We start from the raw sequence: 16,400 nt of genomic DNA on the forward strand, positions 1-16,400 counted from the left end.
CGGTTGAGCCGAATTATCGTTCCCGCTACAAATCTTGTCGAGACTGTTCGCTGTTTTTATATAAAGTGAATAATTGTATTAAAATCTCAAACACGGGTTGTTTGTAATAAATAACCTTGAAAACTCAATTTTCTTCAATTATTCATACGTTGACACTAGTACCATGGTACAGTTCCATGTTGGAACTATTGATAATATTTTTTTATCACTAGGTTGTTCCATTTACAATGGATCTCGAAATAATGTTCATTAATCATAATTTCGGCGAAATTAAACTCTGGACACGATAAATAAGTGTGTGTGCAAGCATAGCATTTGAAAAAAAGGCGGGAAGTTTCTTTTTTTTTTTCACACTATGGAAATTACGCACAGAAAATTAATTAGGTGCAAACAATGTTGACTTGTCACTAGTTGATTCTGTTTCACGATGGAACTACTGACAACAATTTGTAACACCAGTCCCATAATTTTTTTAACCAACGTCAAAATAGAAGGAGGTTCTCAATTCAAATTTTTTTTTTAAATGTATTTAACCGAAAATCTCCAGCATTTATAATCCGATTAGAAAAATTATTTTTGCACTGAAAAGAGAAGAGTGTACCACTGGTACTAGTGTCAATGAACGCAAATTTTGCCCAGGTCAGACCTTAAGGAATAACAATGAAATAGACAAGGTACAAAAGCTAATCAATAAATTAACATACCTTGAGTGTATCCAGCTCTTGCAGCACCAATTCATCATCATAAAAGAACTGTTCCAGTAATTCCTTCAAATTGTTTACAGTCACGGAGACCAGGTGCTCTTGATCAGCAGTCAAGACTGAATCCTTGATTATGTTTGACAAGTCGACACCCTGTAAAGTTAAGAGACTTTGGCATAGTTGTAGGATTATTGTCTCTATTGATGTTGTCCTCCCCCGAATAGGTGGTTAAATTGGGAAGATATTAAAAGAGTTTATGAAGTAGTGACGTCTGAAAATCCTAGAATTGAATGAATTCTTAAGAACAGATTTTTAACAAGTGGATGGGCAAAGGTATATATACCATTGGATTTATTAAGTGACGAAATAAATCTTAATAAGTGTTTATTACTGACCAACATACATATAAACACATCTATATGTCATGCAGGGTAGATAGAACCAATAGTCTTGATAAGACAGATAGGTTCAGCTGTTTGGCTTAATGATAGAATAGAGATTCAAATAGTGATAGGTTGCTAGCCCATCGCTTAAAGGAAGAATGTTTATAAGCATATCCCTTAGTCGCCTTTATAATGTACTATACATTCTTGGGAAAGACATGGAGTGGTCCTATTCTTTTTTCATTTCAACATGAAGTGGCAATGATTCTTATGATTGATAAGTTAATTAGATCATTAAAAAAAAATTTTTGGAATAGCTTACTTGAGCTTGAAATTGGGCGACAGCTTCATTTATAGCTTCTTCGGGACTCATCTCGAATTCTTCCATATTCTCCTTAACGACTTCGTCATATGTCTCTTGCGTTATCACGAGAACCATTTTTAATATGTTTCTTACTTCTGCGGGGTTTCTTTATTATATAAATTGATTTTATATCGATAAAACGATAATAAAATAAACATGCGGTAAAACAAGTAGGATGATTGAGATTTGTTTGATGAGGAATTGAGGGGGTGTGGTGAAGAGAGGAGAGATAACGAATGTCAATGTCAATTCAGTGTCAATGTAATAAACGATCCGTTCCACATATTTGACACAAAGTATCCTTCTTACCATTACACTCTGTACTGTACACTTTTGAGTATCTTGATAAAAAAAATTATTATGCTGAAAAGTGTTATTTAAATAACCTATTTTAAAAGATAAGTAGTATTCATTAACTTTCTCCATGAAGATTAATAAATAATCTGATACATAGTATCTCTATTTAGGTTGTGATAATCTGCGTGAATTTTTGCCTTTGACAGACAGCTGACAATCGATTGACAAATGTAGGTACATTCTGAACTTATGAAATTTGTTTGTTACAAATAGATAATTACAAATTTCAATACTGTATTTATATGTAATACCATTTTTAGTTAGGTAAAATTCACTTTTTTACAATTTTAGTCCTAAAAATAGTTTATTTTCATCAAAATAAACGCATGTTTTTCCGTAAAGAAAAAGTTTCGTACAATACAAAGAAACAGATCATATCTTCTGAATGTGTCAATGTTTCACAGATGACGCATCGTTGAATTGGCGATTTTTGTGTACAATTTCATTTTCCTCATACGCGTAATTAGTTTCGAAATATTGTGAATCTGATCATTTATTTAGCATTTAAGTAGTCTCCAGGACTAATTATGAGTTTCCTCGGCAAAATATTCGGTGGGAAAAAGGAGGAGAAGGGGCCAACTACCCATGAAGCGATACAAAAGTTACGTGAAACCGAAGAATTATTGGTAAAAAAACAAGAGTTTTTGGAAAGAAAGATCGAGGTAGAGATACAAACTGCTAAGAAACATGGAACCAAAAACAAGAGAGGTAATTATCAGTAATTAGTCAAAAGAATATCAGCTATAAAATGCTTTATTGTGGCTCATGAATTGACCTTGTCTACAAAATCTTTAATTGTTTGTACATTAAGTAATCAAATCATAGCATATTTAATAATATTCATACCATATCAGTCATAATAGCAACTTCTTACCTCTGTATCTCTAGATACCTATTTATTTGTTTTAAAAATAAACACAAATAGTTCATTTGAAATATCTTACAAATAATCCTTTGTATTAAGATTGATATGTGATGTCTTTAATATGTCTATTTTCTTTACAACAAATGTATAAATCTTGTTTTCTTTACAATTTATACATTTATCAAATTGCAAACAACTTTCGATTATTCACTGTGTTAAGTAGGTACTTCATGGGAAAAATGTAGTCTCTGTCTGCTCATTTAGGATGGAGGTATAGGATCATGTTCCTGTATTTCTCAATAAGCTACATGTCCGAAGAAATACAGATCACACAGATTGAGATAGCCGCAAAGTAAGATCAAGACTTGTTTTCTGAAATATTAACTCAATAACAGTATATTTTACAATATATACTAAAATAAACAATTATCCAAGGCAATCATAAAGTCTTCTCGACATACATACACACCATCATACCTGTTTTTCATAAGGGTGGACAGAGACTATGGGTATGCTATGATCTTTACAGACCTCTCCTGCCTCTACACTCATTACTCTTTTCATGCATATTCTACCATTACGGGTACTCCTATTTCCTTCTGTAAGACATCTTAAATTTGATTAGACAGACATTAATTTTTTTTTGTCAACATGTCCTCATGTCCTCCACATGTCTCAACATGTCCAAACCATCTCCATAAATCCGCTTGTTCCACACTCATGTTTAAATTACTTTATAAAAAAAATATTTATTTTTATACTTATATGTGATATTGCCCAGGTCATGATAATTTCTAGAGAAATATGGAATTTCAATAGTCTTAAGTTATTCAACTAACTGACCTAATTTTAGAGATGATGAAATCATTAACAATTTCAAGTGAGATTTTTTTTGATGATGAAACAGTTGCAACTGAGCTTTCAAATGATGAAATTGTCGAAACTTTTACCTTTTTTTTTCTTTTTAATAGGTTAGCTTTCGTTAAAGACTATAAGGGGAGGGGCTAATAAACTTATGATATTTTTTTTTATTATTTCTCATTTCATGATTTTTCCTTGAACCTACAAAGACAACAGTTTAAAAAATATCATACATACATATAATCACGTCTATATCCCTTGTGCAGTAAGCAGAGCCAAAAGTCTCCAAAAGATTGATAGGCCACATTCAAGGGATAAGCTGATAAACTTTCAGTGGGCTAGCAACTTGTAACTATTTTAATCACAATTCTATCATTATCATCATACCAAAAGACGGATAGCTTTATTATTAATTAATTAGCGACACGCCCCGGCTTCGCACGGGTGCAAAATTATAAATGTTATTATACATAAAAACCTTCCTCTTGAATCACTCTACCTGTTACAAAAAACCGCATCAAAATCCGTTGCGTAATTTTAAAGATTTAAGCATACAGACAAACAGACTAAAATAGCGACTTTGTTTTATTCTATGTAGTGATTCCATGATACGGCTCATATTTCAGCCGCGATCGCCGCCTTGAAACGTAAGAAGAGGTACGAGAAGCAGTTGACGCAGATCGACGGCACCCTCACTCAGATTGAGGCGCAGAGGGAGGCGCTGGAGGGCGCCAACACTAACGCCCAGGTGCTCAACACGATGAGGGACGCCGCCAACGCCATGAAGCTCGCCCACAAGGATATGTATGTGCATAGTTGTTTATTACTCTTTTTCATACATAGCGCGTTCAAACAAACAAACTCTTCAGCTTTATAATATTAGTATACATACGTATAAAAGCCGTCAACAAAAGAATGCGAAACACATAATTTTTTTTAATATATTTAATTTAAATAAAAAAAATAACAATGTACTACTCTGTCAAGAAAGTAGCAGGAAAAGATCAATAATACACAAACTGTTTGTTATTCATCCAAATTTATTTTATCACCTTCAAAATATGCTCCTTTAGAAACGATACACTTACGCCAACGAATAATCCAATCATCAAAACATTTTTTAAACGCTGTTTCCGGAATTGAGGTCAGTTCTCGCCGCGAATTCTCTTTTATGTCTTCTACCGATTGAAAACGGGTGCCACGAAATGGTAATTTGAGTTTAGGAAAAAGAAAATAGTCGGCTGGAGCCATATCTGGTGAATATGGTGGTTGCTCGATGGTATTTGTTGAGTGTTTGGTTAAAAATTCGTTCACAATGATGGCCTTGTGCGAAGGTGCATTATCATGGTGCAAAATCCAAGAATTTTCTTTCCACAAATCTGGCCTTTTTCGTCGGATTTGCTCTCTTAAACGCCGCATAACACTCAAATAATATTCCTTATTTACCGTTTGACCTTCCGGCAAGAATTCCGAGTGCACAACACCGCGATAGTCAAAGAAAACAGTCAACATGACTTTGACTTTTGAACGACTTTGGCGTGGTTTTTTCGGTTTCGGTTCAGTTGGAAGGCGCCACTCCGAAGCTTGTTGACTAGTTTGCATGTCAAACTCGTAAACCCACGTCTCGTCACCAGTAACAATGCGTTTCATGAATGTTGGGTCGGAATTGACTCGTTCTAGCATGTCCTCAGCGACTCTCATGCGATTGAGTTTTTGAAAAAAATTCAGGTCTTTTGGGACTAGCCGAGCGGCAACATGTTTCATACCCAAATTATTAGTTAAAATGGTAAGGATCGACTCGTGAGATACAGAAAGTTCGGTGGCTATCTCTCTTAAAGTTGAATGAGGATTTTCAGTCACTATCTCCTTCACTTTTGCGATGTTAACTTCAGTTGCAGACGTTGATGGCCTACCAGAGCGAGGCAAATCTTCCATCACATCTCGACCGCTTTTGAACGCTTTGTACCACTCATAAGCACGAGTTTTTGATAAAGTCGATTCACCGTAAGCCTTCTGTAACATTTTCAGTGACTCCGAACACGATATTCCATTGGCAATGCAAAATTTAAGACAAACTCTTTGTTCGATGTTTTTATCCATTATGAAATTAGCAATACACACTAGATATGATATAACTAAAAATAGCACTGTATTTAATGTAAACAACAGATGCAACTCAAACTCCGCGCCAAAATGGAAAACAGTTGTGCCAATCTAACAACAACAAAAAAAAAAACAAAAATTTGAATTTGGAACCATAAATAAATAATCCATTCCCGATACTTTTCTGACTGAATGTAAAATTAATAAAACCTCGCTTCTCCACAGCGACGTGGACAAAGTTCACGATATAATGGACGACATAGCTGAACAGCACGACATATCCAAGGAGATCACTGACGCCATCAGCAACAACGTGGCGTTCGGCAACGACATTGACGAGGATGAACTGGAGAAGGAGCTGGAGGAGCTGGAACAGGTATTTATTGTTGTAGGGGTGGGCAGAGACTGTTTACATACTTCCATGTCAAGATCTCTTGGGGTTGGTCAATGTCCCTGACTATGTATGTTATACACATCACTTAGTATGTCATACTTTACGGGGTAGACAGAGTCAAAAAGTTACTAGACTGGCCAAAAGCTTAACTGGAGCTGGAGGAGCTGGAACAGGTATTTAATGCTGTAGGGGTGGGCAGAGACTGTTTATATACTTCCTAGTGAAGATCTCTGGTGTTGGTCAATGTCAATGACTTTCCCCAGCTTGATAAAGGTACATATGTTATAGGTACACATCACATAGTATATCCTTATTACTTACAGAGCAGACATAGCCGATAGTCAATTTTTCATACTTTACGGGGTAGACAGAGCCAAAAAGTTACTCTATGTCCTTATCCCTTACGGAGCAGACATAGCCGATAGTCACTTTTTCATACTTTACGGGGTAGACAAAGCCAAAAAGTTACTAGACTGGCCAAATAAATGGACTGCAAAAGGAGCTGGAGGAGTTGGAACAGGTATTTACTGCTGTAGGGGTGGGCAGAGACTGTTTACATACTACCAAGTCAAGATCTCTTGGGGTTGGTCAATGTCCCTGACTATGTATGTATGTTATACGCATCACTTAGTATGTCATACTTTACGGGGTAGACAGAGTCAAAAAGTTACTAGACTGGCCAAAAGTCGAACTGGAGCTGGAGGAGCTACATTGACGAGGATGAACTGGAGAAGGAGCTGGAGGAGCTAGAACAGGTATTTATTGCTGTAGGGGTGGGCAGAGACTGTTTACATCCTACCAAGTCAAGATCTCTTGGGGTTGGTCAATGTCCCTGACTATGTATGTATGTTATACATGTCACATAGTATGTCCATATTACATACGGAGCAGACATAGCCGATAGTCACTTTTACATACTTTACGGGGTAGACAGAGCCAAAAAGTTACTCTATGTCCTTATCCCTTACTGAGCAGACATAGCCGATAGTCACTTTTTCATACTTTACGGGGTAGACAGAGCCAAAAAGTTACTAGACTGGCCAAATAGTTGACTGGAAAAGGAGCTGGAGGAGCTGGAACAGGTATTTAATGCTGTAGGGGTGGGCAGAGACTGTCTATATACTACCATGTCAAGATCTCTTGGGTTGGTCAATCTCCCTGACTATGTATGTATGTTATACATGTCACTTAGTATGTCATACTTTACGGGGTAGACAGAGTCAAAAAGTTACTAGACTGGCCAAAAGTTTAACTGGAGCTGGAGGAGCTGGAACAGGTATTTACTGCTGTAGGGGTGGGCAGAGACTGTTTATATACTACCATGTCAAGATCTCTTGGGGTTGGTCAATGTCCCTGACTATGTATGTATGTTATACATGTCACTTAGTATGTCATACTTTACGGGGTAGACAGAGTCAAAAAGTTACTAGACTGGCCAAAAGTTTAACTGGAGCTGGAGGAGCTGGAACAGGTATTTACTGCTGTAGGGGTGGGCAGAGACTGTTTATATACTACCATGTCAAGATCTCTTGGGGTTGGTCAATGTCCCTGACTATGTATGTTATACACATCACTTAGTATGTCATACTTTACGGGGTAGACAGAGTCAAAAAGTTACTAGACTGGCCAAAAGTTTAACTGGAGCTGGAGGAGCTGGAACAGGTATTTACTGCTGTAGGGGTGGGCAGAGACTGTTTATATACTTCCAAGTCAAGATCTCTCTGGGGTTGGTCAATCTCCCTGACTATGTATGTATGTTATACATGTCACTTAGTATGTCATACTTTACGGGGTAGACAGAGTCAAAAAGTTACTAGACTGGCCAAAAGTCGAACTGGAGCTGGAGGAGCTGGAACAGGTATTTACTGCTGTAGGGGTGGGCAGAGACTGTTTATATCGGTCCAAGTCAAGATCTCTTGGGGTTGGTCAATGTCCCTGACTATGTATGTTATACACATCACTTAGTATGTCATACTTTACGGGGTAGACAGAGTCAAAAAGTTACTAGACTGGCCACAAGTTGAACTGGAGCTGGAGGAGCTGGAACAGGTATTTAATGCTGTAGGGGTGGGCAGAGACTGTTTATATACTACCAAGTCAAGATCTCTTGGGGTTGGTCAATGTCCCTGACTATGTATGTTATAAACATCACTTAGTATGTCATACTTTACGGGGTAGACAGAGTCAAAAAGTTACTAGACTGGCCAAAAGTCGAACTGGAGCTGGAGGAGCTGGAACAGGTATTTACTGCTGTAGGGGTGGGCAGAGACTGTTTATATACTACCATGTCAAGATCTCTTGGGTTGGTCAATGTCCCTGACTATGTATGTTATACACATCACTTAGTATGTCATACTTTACGGGGTAGACAGAGTCAAAAAGTTACTAGACTGGCCAAAAGTTTAACTGGAGCTGGAGGAGCTGGAACAGGTATTTACTGCTGTAGGGGTGGGCAGAGACTGTTTATATACTTCCAAGTCAAGATCTCTTGGGGTTGGTCAATGTCCCTGACTATGTATGTTATACACATCACATAGTATGTCCTTATTACTTACGGAGCAGACATAGCCGATAGTCAATTTTTCATACTTTATGGGGTAGACAGAGCCAAAAAGTTACTAGACTGGCCAAATAGTTGAACTGGAAAAGGAGCTGGAACAGGTATTTAATGCTGTAGGGGTGGGCAGAGACTGTTTATATCGGTCCAAGTCAAGATCTCTTGGGGTTGGTCATGTCCCTGACTCTCCCCGACTTGATAAAGGTACATATATATGTTATACACATCACATAGCTGAGCAGCACGACATATCCAAGGAGATCACTGACGCCATCAGCAACAACGTGGCGTTCGGCAACGACATTGACGAGGATGAACTGGAGAAGGAGCTGGAGGAGCTGGAACAGGTATTTATTGTTGTAGGGGTGGGCAGAGACTGTTTACATACTTCCATGTCAAGATCTCTTGGGTTGGTCAATGTCCCTGACTATCACATAGTATGTCCTTATTACTTACGGGGTAGACAGAGTCAAAAAGTTACTAGACTGGCCACAAGTTGAACTGGAGAAGGAGCTGGAGGAGCTGGAACAGGTATTTAATGCTGCAGGGGTGGGCAGAGACTGTTTACATCCTACCATGTCAAGATCTCTTGGGTTGGTCAATGTCCCTGACTTTCCTCGCCTTGATAAAGGTACATATGTTATACACATCACATAGTCCTTATCCCGTCCTTATTCCGTCCTTATATTACGTCCTTACTTACGTCCTTATCCCTTACGGTGCAGACATGGCCGATAGTCACTTTTTCATACTTTACGGGGTAGACAAAGCCAAAAAGTTACTAGACTGGCCAAATAGATGGACTGCAAAAGGAGCTGGAGGAGTTTGAACAGGTATTTACTGCTGTAGGGGTGGGCAGAGACTGTTTATATACTACCATGTCAAGATCTCTTGGGGTTGGTCAATGTCCCTGACTATGTATGTTATACACATCACTTAGTATGTCATACTTTACGGGGTAGACAGAGTCAAAAAGTTACTAGACTGGCCAAATAGTTGAACTGGAGCTGGAGGAGCTGGAACAGGTATTTAATGTTGTAGGGGTGGGCAGAGACTGTTTACATACTTCCAAGTCAAGATCTCTGGGGTTGGTCAATGTCCCTGACTATGTATGTATGTTATACACATCACTTAGTATGTCATACTTTACGGGGTAGACAGAGTCAAAAAGTTACTAGACTGGCCAAAAGTCGAACTGGAGCTGGAGGAGCTACATTGACGAGGATGAACTGGAGAAGGAGCTGGAGGAGCTGGAACAGGTATTAACTGCTGCAGGGGTGGGCAGAGACTGTTTACATACTTCCAAGTCAAGATCTCTGGGTTGGTCAATGTCCCTGACTATCACATAGTATGTCCTTATTACTTACGGGGTAGACAGAGTCAAAAAGTTACTAGACTGGCCAAAAGTTTAACTGGAGCTGGAGGAGCTGGAACAGGTATTTACTGCTGTAGGGGTGGGCAGAGACTGTTTATATACTACCATGTCAAGATCTCTTGGGGTTGGTCAATGTCCCTGACTATGTATGTATGTTATACATGTCACTTAGTATGTCATACTTTACGGGGTAGACAGAGTCAAAAAGTTACTAGACTGGCCAAAAGTTTAACTGGAGCTGGAGGAGCTGGAACAGGTATTTATTGCTGTAGGGGTGGGCAGAGACTGTTTATATACTTCCATGTCAAGATCTCTTGGGTTGGTCAATGTCCCTGACTTTCCTCGGCTTGATAAAGGTACATATGTTATAGGTACACATCACATAGTATGTCCTTATTACTTACGGAGCAGACATAGCCGATAGTCACTTTTTCATACTTTACGGGGTAGACAGAGCCAAGAAGTTACTAGACTGGCCACAAGTTGAACTGGAGAAGGAGCTGGAGGAGCTGGAACAGGTATTTAATGCTGTAGGGGTGGGCGGAGACTGTTTATATACTTCCAAGTCAAGATCTCTGGGGTTGGTCAATGTCCCTGACTTTCCCCAGCTTGATAAAGGTACATATGTTATAGGTACACATCACATAGTATGTCCTTATCACTTACGGGGCAGACATAGCCGATAGTCACTTTTTCATACTTTACGGGGTAGACAGTGCCAAAAAGTTACTAGACTGGCCAAATAGTTGAACTGGAGAAGGAGCTGGAGGAGCTGGAACAGGTATTTAATGCTGTAGGGGTGGGCAGAGACTGTTTACATACTACCATGTCAAGATCTCTAGTGTTTGTCAATGTCCCTGACCATGTATGTTATACACATCACTTAGTATGTCATACTTTACGGGGTAGACAGAGTCAAAAAGTTACTAGACTGGCCACAAGTTGAACTGGAGAAGGAGCTGGAGGAGCTGGAACAGGTATTTATTGCTGTAGGGGTGGGCAGAGACTGTTTATATACTTCCAAGTCAAGATCTCTTGGGTTGGTCAATGTTCCTGACTATGTATGTATGTTATACATGTCACTTAGTACGTCATACTTTACGGGGTAGACAGAGTCAAATAGTTACTAGACTGGCCAAAAGTTGAACTGGAGCTGGAGGAGCTGGAACAGGTATTTATTGCTGCAGGGGTGGGCAGAGACTGTTTACATCCTACCATGTCAAGATCTCTTGGGTTGGTCAATGCCCCTGACTTTCCCCGGCTTGATAGGTACATATGTTATACACATCACATAGTATGTCCTTATTACTTACGGAGCAGACATAGCCGATAGTCACTTTTTCATACTTTACGGGGTAGACAAAGCTAAAAAGTTACTAGACTGGCCAAATAGTTGAACAGGAAAAGGAACTGGAGGATCTGGAACAGGTATTTACTGCTGTAGGGGTGGGCAGAGACTGTTTATATACTTCCATGTCAAGATCTCTTGGGTTGGTCAATGTTCCTGACTATGTATGTTATACACATCACATAGTATGTCCTTATCCCTTACGGAGCAGACATAGCCTATAGTCACTTTTTCATACTTTGCGGCTGGAACAGTTTTTTTACTGCTGTGTGGTTCCCGGCACCAATATAAAAAAAAGAATAGGACCACTCCATCTCGTTCCTATGGATGTTGTAAAAGGCGACTAAGGGAAGGGATAGGCTTACAGACTTGGGATTCTTCTATTAGGCGATGAGCTAGCAACCTTTCACTATTTGAATCTCAATTCTATCATCGAGCCAAAAAGCTGAACGTGGCCTGTCAGGTCTATTCGGGACTGTTGGCTCTGTCTAGCTTCGCAGGGGATGTAGACGTGACTATATGTATGTATGTAAGTATGTATATTTGCCAAAGCGTCAGTGCAGAAGAAGCGGTAACAAACTGCACTGCGGCATTTTCTTCAACAACGTCAACTTCACAACTATCCAAACTTATCTATAATATAAAAATGAATCGCTAAATGTGTTGGTAAGCGCATAACTCAACAACGCCTGGACCAATTTGGCCAATTCTTTTTTTTTAATATTTGTCGAAGCTCAAGGTTGGTTTTTACGGCGAAAAAATACCAAATAATTGCCTAAAAAACCTTAAAAAACAGTCCTTTTCTTTATCCCATACAAACGTTTTCTAACTAATACGTACAGTCAATTTGAGCTTTATTGCTAAAGTATAAAGTTCACTGTTGTCTAAGCAATGTAGGTCTAATAGATATGAACCAAAAACTGTCATATTACAAATCTTTTTGACAGAACGAAGTCTGTCGGGTCCGCTAGTATATATATATATATATTTGTTATATATTTGTTGTTTGAATTCCAGGAGGACCTGGACAAGGAGATGCTGGGCATCAGCGTGCCCACGGACACGCTGCCCGACGTGCCCGCGGGGGAGCTCGCCCGGGACAAGCCCAAGCCCAGCAAGTCCAAGACGGGTGAGAGGATTCGTCACTAGAGATCGGATAATCGGATGCATTTTTACCTAAACTAATATTTTGGCTGAGAAAGTATGGAGGCGGCTTCTTGCTTTCGGTATTCGAATTATGTATTTTGAATCTCGGAAATTTTATTTGAAATTGAAACTTATCGTATATTAGGTATGATAAACACCTTTATAAACACAAGTGATGGATGATTATATTTATTAAAAAATTGCCTACCTACCGGGATTCCAGAATTGTACCGCGTGATTTTTTTTTTTTACAGAAGTACGTTCCGTACTAACCCAACACCCCAACTTTAGGTAAATATGCATCCGAATATCCGATCTTTGTTTATTACACACTAGATTTTACCCGCAGCGAGCGAATTTAGCGCCACCTGCAAAATATTTGACGCCCTCTGTGGCGCAGCGGTAGTGCGCTTGTCTGTGACACCAGGGGTCCCGGGTTCGAATCCCGGCCAGGGCATGATGAGAACGAACTTTCTCCGATTGGCCTGGGTCTTGGATGTTTATCTATATAAGTATTTATTATAAAATATAGTATCGTTGAGTTAGTATCTCGTAACACAAGTCTCGAACTTACTTCGAGGCTAACTCAATCAGTGTAATTTGTCCCGTATATATTTATTTATTTATTATAATAAAATGTGCCGTGTGGTTCCCTGCACCTGTACAAAAGGAATAGGACCACTCCGTCTCTTTCCCATGGATTTCGTAAAAGGCGATAGGAGATAAGATATATATTTATATATATCCATCCATCATATATATGTAGTAAAAGGCGACTAAGGGATTGACTATATTATATATATATAATATTTTAAATATTATTTTTATTTTTTTTACAGAGGATGACGACGACTTCAAAATGCTCGAGTCGTGGGCAACATAGGCGAATGTGCATTGTGATATCTACATCTACACATTCGTGTTCGCACCGACTGCTGTCTCGCTCGCACGTACGCCGTTACCATAGCTCTGTCTCATTCATACAGGCCAGATAAGTGTTAGGACTAGTTTTTTAAGTGATACGTGTTTGAATTTGCAAAAATTAAAAATTCCTTTCCATAATTTTTGCTCAAATCTCCAATACCTAAATCTTGGTAAAAGTATTTCTGAGTTTGTATGTACCATTTTAGACCTCATTTTGCTTACCAGCTTTGAGGCAAAACACACAAAAATTTCTAATAAAATATTATTTGATTCTATCTCCCTCACACTTACGGTGAAACTATAGCGCTGTCTCGTTTGTGCAGGTATGAATCGAGAATTAAGCCGGAGTTTGGTTATAATGTTAAGTCCTGTTTATATATTATTAATATTAATATATAACATTCAATAATTTTTTATAAAAAAAAATATACACAATAATACTGTTATATGTAATTCGCTTATTCAATGGTAGTTAGCTAGTAATAGAATAAATATAGCATAATATTAAATAATTATTGTATCTTCTGCCTGAAGGCTTCCAAACAAGTTTTGAGATTTGAAATGTACAAAAAGAAAATGAGTAATACATATGTATGTATATTTATATCAAAAATCGTTCAATCAATTCTAGACTTTATGTTCATAAGAAGAAAGTTATATTTTGTCTGTGTGCTCCACTCTTTTTTCTGTTCTGATTGGGATTACTTAGTCTCGTATCAAATTTTGTTTTAAAATACATTAGTCGGTGCGAATAGAATTATAGTAGTAGTAGTGGTGGAGGTTACTTGCTTATAAGTGCTTAGTAACTATCAATTTAGTTAAACATGTGATAACTTAGAAAACATCAAGAAATCTGTCTCGGTTCTAGTCTAGACGAGACGATGGTTCTAGAAAATGTTTGGCGATACGTTATTTGCTTTTGCAAAATACTTCTAGCGTAGATGTGGAACTGTAAATAAATGAAAAATAATAAATAAATAAATATAGATATATAATAACACACATTGAGTTAGCAGCGAAGTAAATTCGAGACTTGTCTTACGAGATAATAACCTATGGTCCTTATCTTATGGTTATATACCTATGTCATCCTACTAATATTATAAATGCGAAAGTTTGTGAGTTTGTCAGTATGGATATTTTTTACTCTTTCACGCAAAAACTTCTGAACCGATTACAATGAAATTTGGTATGTAGGTAGCTGAAGACCCAGAATAACATATAGGCTTTTTATCCCGGAGTTCCCGCGGGAATAATAGGGTTTCCATGCGGACGAAGTCGCGGGCGGCCTCTAGTATGGTTATATATGTCAAAAAATATGGAATAATGTTATTAACTGATTTTATTTTATTTAAGTTTTACACAGGGTAGAAAAATCTGTTTTCAACGAATAATATCTCGGAAAAATGGAAATCGTCTTAAAAATGTGATAAAAATATGATATTACATATGTACCTTCAAGAAATTAGAAATTATGTTACCAACGCAATTATCTTCGAACATTGAAATTGAGATTTAAAAATTTTCTCTTAAACGAGCATAGATACTGCTTTAATCAAATTTGAATTTAGTTTCGTCAAACATAAGATTCACTTTTTTGTGTGTTTTTTTCTACTTTATTGTTTGGCAGAGCCTTTGATCAAGTAACCCTCAACACTGCTAACTTGTATAAATAAATATGTATGTAACATTTGCTTAGTACCTATCTATATCCCGAATTATACAATTTGGATATGACATTTGTGTGATGAATGTAGATTGGATTCATTGTGCTAAGTATAATTAAACTACATTCCCTGTAAAATCAAGTATATTAAAAATGCCTGATTGTCAAAAAGGAGAATTATTTAGTTATTAACTTCTTGCCGTGTGGTTCCCGGCACCAATACAAAAAAGAATAGGACCACTCCATCTCTTTCCCAAGGATGTCGTAAAAGGCGACTATGATAGGCTTGCAAACTTGAGATTATTTATTTTAGGCGTTGGGCTAGCAACCTGTCACTATTTGAATCTCAATTCTATCATTTAGCCAAATAACTGAACGTGGCCTATCAGTCTTTTCAAGACTGTTGGCTCTGTCTAACCCGCAAGGGATATAGACGTGATTATATGTATGTATGTATGTGTATTAACTTCTTAAACGTGACGTGAGTTTGAATAGTTTCTTGTTATACAAATTGGTCCACCAAAAACAGTACACGGGTCTTTGAATTAAATACTAAGTACTTTTTGTATAGGTTATGTACTTGTCAGTTCCAATGTGCATTTATGAAGCATGTTTCGTATCCAAATTGTAGTTAGCCATGCCTTTGATTATAGTCAAAATTTTGATGGAAATGGCACGTACAAGCGGGAATATTTTCTGATAAATAAATATTTTTTGTAGATACTATTAAGTTGTAATGTCTTAAAAAATAAAAAACGTGTTTGGTCTGTTGTTTTATGAATATCTAGCAGAACATCTTCAAAAATTGGTAATTAAAAAAAAAACCTATAAATATTTAAATATAGGGTTGTAATTTTTTAAGGAAAATCTTTTTTTTTTTTTTAATTATTTTTGGATGCTGTGCACTGAAAATTTGGCGGTTAAATTGATATAGCGAATAAAAATTTATTGCTCTTTTGTGTCACTTTAGCGTAGTGCCTAATTGTGAATTAATATGTACATTTTTTAAGCTGTAACATTAACTTATGCATATGGTTGAATATATTATTTTTAAGAAAATTCTATGTATATGAGTTTTATTTTAATTTATCACGTTTTTTATCTCTGACGTGAGTTCGAGACGTCTCTGCCTTGTGGTTCCCGGTACAAAGAACACAATAGGACCACTCCATATTTTTCCCATGGATGTCGTTAAGGTGACTAAGGAATATGCTTATATACTTGGGAGTCCTCTTTTAGACGATGGACTGGCAACCTGTCACTATATTTGCATCTCAATTCTATCATTAAGCCTAACAGATGAACGTGGCCTGTCAGTCTTTCAAGACTGTTAGCTCTGTGCATGCATCTCTGACG

General features: G+C 37.6%; 2 protein-coding genes across 2 annotated transcripts in view; one reads left to right on the top strand and one right to left on the bottom strand.

Annotated features, from left to right (window-relative positions):
* LOC106132005 (armadillo repeat-containing protein 6 homolog) overlaps positions 1-1,667 on the bottom strand; it is a 16,166-nt gene extending 14,499 nt beyond the window's left edge. Inside the window, exons 1-2 of the mRNA XM_013331303.2 lie at positions 1,407-1,667; positions 705-854 (exon numbers count right to left, since the gene is read on the bottom strand). Coding sequence (XP_013186757.2) covers positions 705-854; positions 1,407-1,523 — 267 coding nt within the window. The 5' untranslated portion in view covers positions 1,524-1,667. The remainder of the gene's footprint in view (positions 1-704; positions 855-1,406) is intronic.
* A 510-nt stretch (positions 1,668-2,177) lies between these two features.
* LOC106132006 (charged multivesicular body protein 4b) lies at positions 2,178-16,108 on the top strand. Its single transcript, XM_060951775.1, has 5 exons — positions 2,178-2,513; positions 4,158-4,335; positions 5,860-6,010; positions 12,326-12,437; positions 13,294-16,108. Exons 1-5 carry the CDS (start codon positions 2,333-2,335, stop codon positions 13,335-13,337), a joined length of 666 nt encoding a protein of 221 aa, XP_060807758.1. The 5' UTR covers positions 2,178-2,332; the 3' UTR covers positions 13,338-16,108.
* The last annotated feature ends 292 nt before the right edge of the window (positions 16,109-16,400 follow it).

Source organism: Amyelois transitella, chromosome 26 (genome assembly GCF_032362555.1).
Source record: "Amyelois transitella isolate CPQ chromosome 26, ilAmyTran1.1, whole genome shotgun sequence".
NCBI classification, from domain to species: domain Eukaryota; kingdom Metazoa; phylum Arthropoda; class Insecta; order Lepidoptera; family Pyralidae; genus Amyelois; species Amyelois transitella.

Excerpts from the sequence above, each read along its gene's own strand:
- LOC106132006 (XM_060951775.1), top strand. The coding sequence starts at position 2,333 with ATGAGTTTCCTCGGCAAAATATTCGGTGGGAAAAAGGAGGAGAAGGGG. Across the intron at positions 2,514-4,157 it reads TGGAACCAAAAACAAGAGAG|CCGCGATCGCCGCCTTGAAA; the intron begins GTAATTATCAGT and ends CTCATATTTCAG. Across the intron at positions 4,336-5,859 it reads AAGCTCGCCCACAAGGATAT|CGACGTGGACAAAGTTCACG; the intron begins GTATGTGCATAG and ends GCTTCTCCACAG.